We start from the raw sequence: 9,688 nt of genomic DNA, 5'->3' as shown, positions 1-9,688 counted from the left end.
AAACTTTCTGAATAAGCGCAGCGTAGTTTTTATCCACAAACTGGGCCTCTGGGCATAAAACATAAATGTACAGTGTATATCATAGGCTACATTGCAGCTTACGATTATTTGTAGGCTATACATTAAAACATTATTTCAAGTTTTTGTCATTATTATAAAAATAAACAGCCTGGTAAATTGTTTGAGTACAAAATAGAGATATAGATTTGCTTCAAACTATTGGAGTCAGATCGCGCCGCTTTTTCTCGCTTACCAGAACTCATCGTGATGGATAGCAGACCTTGATCCTCGAATTAAAATGAAATGGCAATCAGCCAGCTACTTTATTTAACACTGTAATTAAATATACCGCATCTAACACGCAATCGTAAAATAAATAATAATCGTAATAAAGTTTTAACCGAATTACTTTCACGTAAAGAAAAAGTTGCACACGTCTGCGGGCGCCAGTGAAAGCGAAAGCAGTTTTCAATGTAAGTGACATGGGTTTGACGTACATTAAGGCGTTACCTGTTTTTATACAGTCTATGGGCGTTACGTCACTCACCCTGCTGCTTCACGCCATTTCTATATTAGTAGTATACTGTATCGTACGGAAGCGTATTGCATTCACTTGAGGAAAAAAAATCTACTCTGTTTTTCTGAATTAACGAGTTAATTATCTCAGAATTACTTATAGCCTAGGATTTCAATACAATTAGACTGGATGATTTGCGTTTGGTCTAGATCATACAACTTTTTTTTTTTTTTTTGTAATCCACGGGCGTAGTTGCATTCACTTGTGTAACATCTCAAGTGTAATATGCAAATACAGGGTCTGCGATTATAATTATAAAAATAACACACACACACGTATATAGTAGTTCGGTTCAGTTCTATATCTATCTATCTATCTATCTATCTATCTATATCTATAGACAAGGGTGTAACTTTGGTTTGAGAAGTGGGGGGGACACAAAATGGGGGAAAATGTTTTCGATTTGAATCCCATTTCCTGCATGTACATACATTTAGGGACTATGGTGATACAAAATCCAGGAAATAATTAAGTTGATTCATGATCAATTCTGGAAAAAATAATAGTAGGCTACTAAACTATGTATAAGAAAAATATGTCTTACTTTCTTTATTGTTTAATAGGGGCCGATCGCCAAGACTTGAGAGAATCATTTTATAAAGTCGAAAATGTTCACCATTAATGTTTTGAATAATGTTTAAATAATGTGAGACTCAATTTCCACTGTTAAACAAACTTTTATTTCAAACTAACCGCTGTACCTGAAAATATAAAATAAATCACTTGTTGCACAGGACAGAATGTTCTACATCAGTGGTTCCCAGACCCTGAGGCATTTCTGCTTAGGCCTACCCCCTATCTTCCACTTAGACTGCAACTTTTCCATTAAAGGACAATATTTGCCTGAAATGGACTTTCCAAAGCATTTTTTATCACAAACGTGATTTTGAAAAGTGGGGGGGACTTCCTGGTTGTCAAAGGTTAGCAGAACATGTCCGTAGTTAATGTGAAGAACTACACCTGTGAAAAACTGAAAGTAAAACATCAACAAGTGCTTAATGCAAATGACTGGAAACAGAGTAGAGAATAGGGTTATTTATTTAGACACGACAGCAGCAGACTTGTCCCACTTTACTGTAGTCACTGATGTCCAAATATGATTACGATTACATGAACGACACAATATTTCACTACATGACTTCAAATGAGAGCTGCTTATTAGCATAACGGTGTTTGGCTTCGTTTTAAAATTAATGACATTAATATAAACAAAAACGTAACATTAAATAAAATCTACATCATTAGAAAATATACAACTTAAACTACCCAAAACAAAGTGCTATAGCAACAAAACAGCCTCCTGTTATATGATGTTAAAAAACACAAAAAGTGCAAGATCATAGTATCAGACGATTTCACCTGTTTAACAAACCTATGCGCCAATGCCCAGAACATTTCATTTAATGTTTTTAGCACTACGTATAGACGTAAGTTAATAGGACACAGATTCCCTTCATAAATCTACATTTAAAAATTCAATACTTTGAATCATGCCATCAATTCAGAGGCATTCACAAGGGCTGCAAACTGTTTCAAGCAAAAACATTAACCACTTTAAATGATGGACTTACTTGACAGCAAGGCAGTTTACATTAACATTACTTTTGAAATTTGCACGAGCAGCTGAATTTTGATACAGTATTTGCAGCAGGTCATAATAATGTCTATTTCAGCCGAGCATTTGACTGCGTGTACATCTTTCACTCAAATACGTTGCATTCATTCGGTTTGCAGTGATACATCAGAAATGACTCAGATAATGAATCCATTTCCAGAGGCTAGATTCAAACAGGCAAGTACAGATATGTGGAGAGCGGACACCCAGAGAGGAAGGCCACAGTATAGATCATATGACACCACTGAGTCTGTGTTTATCCAAGCATGTGTGGTGTGGAGGGACGGTTCAGTGTTTGATAAATGCTATTGAATGGGAAGCACATACATACGCAAGCACACGACAGCAAAGCATTGCATCCCAATATGGCTCAGGGCCATCAGACACTGGCAGTCAATCAGATATTATGCACATAAAAAGGGTTTGCACTGATCTCAGCCATTCATTGATACAGAACTCAATATCCAGGAACACAAAATAAATACACACTCGTAACAAACAGACAGACTTAAAACGGAAGCACAGTGCCACACACACATACTGTATATAAATGTGTTGTTTCCTTCTAGTGGCCAGAGCTGGCTCTACGTGGCCTCTGTCCAGAGTGTGACCGTGCGGTCAGCCGAGGAGGACAGGAAGGAGAGGTGGTGTGTGTGCCACCTGCACTGGATCACTTTATCAGCATGCTCTCCAGCTACGGTCAACGGCAGCTGCTTCGTCAGGTCACCTGTGCACAAATACAATCATCCAAAACTTAATTGCTTTAAAATATGCATTGCTTTAAATGCTTAAAAATGTTAAAATACATATTTACACTGCAAAATCTGCACACACGCACTCAAAAATAAGTGTAGCTGACACTTCCACAACCTATAAAACAGGTTCCTACACCCTTTGACCAATGAATTTCCATTACTTTTCCAGTCATTTGAGATTACAGGATATCATACTGTTTTTAAAAATCATTTAACAGAGATTAAATATACAAAGAGCAATATATAGGTTTTATATTTTTCATTTCTCTTGACTGTAGAAACTCTGATAAAATATTTTTGTGTTGCCCTTTTTTGTCACATATATCAGGTAAATACTAATTACTTTTTCTTTCCCATTTCTTTTCCATTACGCACTAAGAACCTAAGAGTAAATACATTTAGAGTGACAGGGAAAAAAAAAAAAATTGCGAGGAAGATCACATGCAACAGTGATCATGAGTAAGATTCACATCTATAATGCTATGAGCACACAGATATGCAGCCTGCTGATCCTTTAGAGGTGTCCTGTCCAAAACGTACTTTTTACATTAAAACTGAAATGTGATTGTTTCATAAGATTTTTTAATTTCAAGCTGTGTACTTTTTGATTTAAATTGTTTGAAATATTCAATAAATAACCATAAATAGTTTGTGTTTCCTTCCCATTATTTTAAAATCACAAAGATAAGGCATGCACTCTATCATTAGAAAAAAAATATCCCACCTTGTCAATGAAAATCAAAAATCGTTCAATAATCATAATTGAGGTAAAATGTTCAATTAATCGATATTTTTTATTTTGATCGTCCAGCCCTAATCTCTCTCTCACCACCATGTAACTTCTAATCTGAAAATTGAAATAATTAAAATGGATTTCTATACTATAGGTAATTTTTGGCCTGCAGTATATAGAGGTGTAAAAATGTAGTAAAATACACTGATATACTGAAATAACTACAAAGACTAATGAAAAGGACAAAATTACAAACTTACCTCCAACTAAAATTGAAATGAAAACAGAAAATATAAAAATAAAAACTGATTCACAATATTAATAAAAACTATAATAGTATTTCAATAACACTGGCTTAATTGGAGGCGTAAAAATGTAGTAAAATAAATTATAATGTAAAAAAGGAAATAAGTAAAAGTAATGCAGGGTTTTTACAGTTACTAAAATTAAAACTAAAATCCTAAAAAACACATTTTCATTACTTGAAATAAAATACACAACTAAAATAGCTAAAAATAAAACCGAAATTAAAATGAATACAAACTGTATACACAGTACACACACACACAAAAAAACAAAAACAAATGCAAAAACACAACAAAATTACTAACTTTTTACTTTTGTTAAAACAGAAAATATTAAAAATAAACATGATTCAAAATATTAACAAAAACTATAATAGTATCTCCGTGATACTACAATAGCACTGGTTTCATGTATTAAATTCAACAACACTCAGGGTGAACTAAGGGGCATCTGAGATCTCACCTTGCAGGTCAGCGACGATGACCTTGGTGTCGTAGGATCCTGTGAGCAGGTAATGAGCCCCAGGGGAGAAGCGCACCGATCGGACATCGCTGGAGTGCGGTCGGCACGTCTGAACCATGCGTCCGCCTCTGATGTCATACAGCATACAGGAGCTGTCCTCCTGCCCTGTTGCCAGCAGACGCCCGCTCGGGTCCACCGCCACCGACGCCACAGGGCTGCCTGTGAAATCACACACAACATAAACCACATGAACAATCACAAACTTAGGAGACAAGATTTATATTCACTTCATTTTGTCAAAAAATTCTCACAATATTTCTGAATGGGGCATAAAAAGACATACACTGTGTGCTGAACAATTACAATGTATTATAGGAAAAATTACAGGGGAAAAAAAAACTTTCATTACTTGAAATAAATTTGAACTAAAATAAAATAAAATGTTTAAAAATTTTTTTTTAAATGAAAACAGAACATGTAAAAATAAAAACTGATTCAAAATACTAATAAAACCTAGAATATTATATCAATGATACTAAAATAACACTGGTCTGAAAGTGACTTAAATCTTGTAATATCATGCCAAAATGGCAGATTAAAGCACATTCGTATGTGAAATGGTGGCCACATAATGTTCCCAGTGAATCAGGTCAGATATACAGTTTCCTTGCTGGAAAAACCAGGTCATACCAGCTCAAGGTGGTGAAGCTGGTTTTTGAAACGTGAAACCATTTCTGATCAGCTTGACCTAAATGCTCTACCATGACCATTTCAGCCTTACTAGCATCTGGTCAACCGTCTAGACCAGTCTGAACCAGCCAATAAGCATAAATGACCAGTGCAGACCAGCTAAAAACCATACAAACCCAGCTACCATCAGAAACTGGCATTTTTTAGCAGGCAAAGTAAAAATGAAAGAGTAAAATGAAGGAGGTGAAGCCCACCTGTGCCGTGGAGGGCAGTCCCCACCACTCTCACACAGCTGGGAACACGCAGGTCCCAGAAACGCACCGTCTTATCCTGAGAGCCAGATGCTATCATCCAGCCCCCCCATGTGTACAGAGACAGGATATGATCTGAGGAGGGAGGACACACAAACCAACATATTTTTGAGGATCTGTGTGTTTATATAATATAAAATCTTTTTTTTGTGTGTGTGTACCTGTGTGTCCACTCAGCGCATGCAGGCCCTGTCCTCTCTGGCAGTCCGTTGTGTAGATGTTACAGTCTCCAGCTCCTGCACTGATTAAAATGGCCCCTCCGCTCTCAGGACCCTCCATAAACGCCAGATCTCTGATAGTCCCATCATGCATACTGAACTCCAGATCAGGACCTGAAGCAAAGAGAGTCATTGAGGACGTGTGTGGATTTAAATATATAAATTAAAAGTGAACATGTAACTAATGGATATCACCATACATCCCCAGTTTATTGATTACATTAAGAATTGTAAAAAAAACTTTTTGTATTACAAGTTTTCTGAAATGTTTGTTTAAATGAGTTCAAAGTTCAAATGAGATGTTCTTTAATTATATATGCACTAATCTGCATACATTTCCAGAACAGAAATCAGTTCAAAATTCAAAAAAATTGGTTGACATATTAAAGATTTTTACAGAGGGGATTTTGAATATTTATTTTTATCATTCCATCAATCTGAAAATACCAAAAATCTGAAAATTCCTAAAAATTTCACCATATTTTTTAGAAATAAAGTGTTATTATATATATGATATGATAAAAAAATATATATATATATGAGATGAATGATATATGGACAAACATGGTTTATGTAATTGCTACTAAAGTTGAGATTTCTGACTCAGTGCAGGAAATCATTTACTGAAAAGAAATGTAATTGAAATCTACAGAAGTAAATAAAAGTGTATTTTGGATGTTTTTTTTTTCCTACTAGACTGAAAAAACATGTTATGAAAAGCCAAACAGCCAAAAATGGCCAGTGCATGAAAAAAACAGTTTTTGTCTGTAGTGTGTTGCTTTAAGACTCATGAATATTGGTTTGCGATCTTTCTTTCTCTCACCTGTAGCATTGCAGGTTTCAGGGTTGAAGGGCAGCACTTTGACGTATTTGTCGTTGGAGCCGGTGGCCAGTAACTGTCCGCAGGGGCTCCAGGCCACACAATATATGGAGCCTTTGTGATGCTTGTTCCTCTTGAAGCGGATTACAGGAGGTTTACTCGTGCCCGAACCACTGAGAGAAACAACAATACAACTACAGTATATCAACATTCAACAGTCAACTGAAAATTCTGATTCTCTACAAATTAAAAGAGTAGTTCACCCAAAAATGAAAATTCTGTCATTATATACTCGCACTCATGTTGTTCCAAACCTGTATGACTGACTTTATAAAAAAAAAATTATAAAAAAATACAAGATATTTTGAAGAATGTTGGTAACCAAATAGTTTAGGTTCCAAACGTTTTTCAAAATATCTTCTTTTGTGTTCCACAGAAGAAAGAAATTCACACAGGTTTGGAATTAGCTAGTCAAATTTGAATGAAACATTACAAAGACAAATATTTTTGTCTGGAATAACAAGCACTGATGAATTGTTGACTGTAAGAACAGGAATATGTATTAATGTTTTCTAAAAGTAGAAGTTTCAAACACTTCATAGTGTTTTTCATTTTCTAGTGTTTATAATCACAGTTTTATTGCTGAAATTAGGATTTTAGGTCCTTGCTTGTGTCCCATCATCTATAACGTGTTTGATCATTAAAGCAGGTTTTAATGCAGTGTGTGGGCCGCTGACCTCGTGTCCAGCGTGTCAGGATAGGAACACACGCGCAGCATCTTAGAATTGGAGCCGACAGCATATAACGTCCCTGTGGGGTGGAAGGCTACGGCCCGTACCGCCTGCGTATCCTCCAGGGTGTTGACCATCACAAACTTGGCTTTAGACTTATCTTTCTGCAACACGCACATAAAAACACATTCTGTATGTGAGAAGGGTCAATTTGAAGATTAGGCCATATATTAATCTAGAATAATCCAGAAAAATCCCCAATCTGGGTTTGATCTGAGAAGTTTTACGAGCTGTAATTAAACCAACACTAAGGCCTTTAGAGAGAGAGACAGAATAAGAATGTTTTATTCAGTGAATGTTAACCCTGTATAGCCTGACATGTTTTTTGTTGAGAATCATATTTGATACATCAGGCATTTATGGCTCATTTGGTATGATACAGGAGTTTAGTATAAAACATACCTGAGTAGCACTGGAAAAAAAAAAATTTCAGAGGCCCAAACTAAGCAAAAATATGCAATTTAGTGCAGTTTCTGATATTTATATAGCCAAAAAGATGAAATTCTGGCAGCTTGAAAATCAATGAGATCTTTATAAGAATATAATGCAACGCAATACAGTGATGATTAAGAGATGTACAAATAAACATTCCTCAAAGCCAAATCATATTTGATACTCACATTTTACCAACATTTTCTAAAAATGACAGTATAAAATGTATACTTATGCTTATTTTGGTGAAAAGTCATTAAAGATTACAAAACAAAAAGATATATGTACCATAACCTGAAGGGAGTGTTTTAGAATGATACTTAAAGGCCTTTCACTTACTAAAAAAAGTATATACTTTCCAATCAGATGACAAAAGGCATGTAGTAGATTGTGTGCCACAGGTTTTTCAGCTACATTTATCATGTTGATAATTTAGAGGCTTTAGAAATGTGCATATCAATTATGATACAGTATAGGCTTTATTGGATTTATTATGTTGAGCTGTAGGGGCACTGTACCTCTGGGCCTTTAGAGCAGGTCAAACTGCTGTCATTTTGTCCAGTTTTGTCTAGCTGGGCACTGCAGGAGATAACAAGCTCTTTTTAAAACCCCCTTAAGAACCCAAACAGTAATAAAAAAAAAACATTCCAAGCAAATTTCACTTAAAAAAAAACATATTTATTAAAACTTGATATGACAAAAATCTCATATTTCCCACCAAGCAATCTTACTCTGTGGATACACTGATATAGAAAACTCTTTTAATTAAGAAAAAATGATTTGAGTGTGAAACTCACCTCTGGGACAGTACAGGAGACTGGCTGGGCGGAAGGCAGGCTGCTTGACCTACTGACCTCTGAGGAGTGCTGGTGACCACATCGCTGGCTCCTCCACACTCTTCCTGTGTCTGTGGTGTGGCTGAGGCGTCTCTCGCTACACTGTTGTCATTACTGCCTCCATTACACTGTTGAGAGAGAGCCTGCACCTCTTCTCCCAAATCATCCATTCCCACATTCAGCTCCTCCAGTCTCTGAATAGACCTGCACACATACAGTACACACAAAAACATGAAGCTTTAGAGTCATCTTGGAGCTAGTCTCAGGTGGCATGGCCATGGGCAGCCCTCTGATCCTTCACTGACCACGTGATGCATACCACACACAACACAAAGAAGGAGCTTTCTCAAAAACATAAAATACAAATTAAATTGAAATATAATTTTGAATTTAAATTCAAATAAAAAATTCAGTTTGGCTTTATGGAGTTTCTGCAAGTCAGTAACTGTGAAAAATTACATTTTCTGCTGAATTTTAAAATGTCCAAAATGAACTTTTTGGCAAACCTAGTAGGGATATAATGATTAACCGCGAGCCGGTTGAAAATCGATTCAAATATGTGATGATTCAAATCGGTTGAGATGCTAAACAAATCGCGATTCAATTAGGGGTAGGAGTTTATAAGAATGCATGTCTGAGGGGAACTTACTGTCTTTAGAAAAGTTTAGATGGTATTTTTTCTTTTCATCTTGCCTCTGTATAATCACTATAATGCATAATAAAGTTCATAAGTGCAGCGCTGCTTTGTTTACAGCGGAAACCACTCCCGCCTGCTGGCAGAGAGTGATTCAGCTCGTCTGCTGTTTCCGTTTCATGTAGATATTTTTATGTATAGTTTCACAAAACTGAAGTCAAACAATTCTGTTTTTGCTTTAAATTTCGGAATTATACAATCTAATTTAGACTAAAACTGCTCATGTTGCATGTATGCAGTATCTTTGTTTGGATCATGATTAAAATGCAGTGGTTGTCTGCCTCTAATTTTAAATGGAAAGAGCACAGACAAAGCCTTATTTTGTTTATATGAAGATATTTATTTTATTTGTGTTACTTATTTATTTGATTTGGGGCTTGTTTTAAAATTTCAATTTAGTTTTGTTATTTACATTTTACATTATATTTAAATTTTGTTATTTAGCAGA

General features: G+C 35.6%; 1 protein-coding gene across 1 annotated transcript in view; it reads right to left on the bottom strand.

The window, feature by feature from the left end:
• Positions 1–1,589: 1,589 nt before the first annotated feature.
• wdr47a (WD repeat domain 47a) overlaps positions 1,590–9,688 on the bottom strand; it is a 21,605-nt gene continuing 13,506 nt past the window's right edge. Inside the window, exons 8-15 of the mRNA XM_016492084.1 lie at positions 8,508–8,750; positions 8,229–8,289; positions 7,225–7,382; positions 6,491–6,660; positions 5,611–5,781; positions 5,393–5,524; positions 4,449–4,667; positions 1,590–2,919 (exon numbers count right to left, since the gene is read on the bottom strand). Of these exons, the coding sequence (XP_016347570.1) occupies positions 2,777–2,919; positions 4,449–4,667; positions 5,393–5,524; positions 5,611–5,781; positions 6,491–6,660; positions 7,225–7,382; positions 8,229–8,289; positions 8,508–8,750 (1,297 nt within the window). The 3' untranslated portion in view covers positions 1,590–2,776. The remainder of the gene's footprint in view (positions 2,920–4,448; positions 4,668–5,392; positions 5,525–5,610; positions 5,782–6,490; positions 6,661–7,224; positions 7,383–8,228; positions 8,290–8,507; positions 8,751–9,688) is intronic.

The sequence above is a fragment of the Sinocyclocheilus anshuiensis genome, unplaced genomic scaffold, assembly GCF_001515605.1.
Source record: "Sinocyclocheilus anshuiensis isolate Anshui unplaced genomic scaffold, SAMN03320099.WGS_v1.1 scaffold1155, whole genome shotgun sequence".
Lineage (NCBI taxonomy): Eukaryota > Metazoa > Chordata > Actinopteri > Cypriniformes > Cyprinidae > Sinocyclocheilus > Sinocyclocheilus anshuiensis.
The sequence above is the reverse complement of the archived record's forward strand: the minus strand, read 5'-3'. Positions and strand labels throughout refer to the sequence as shown.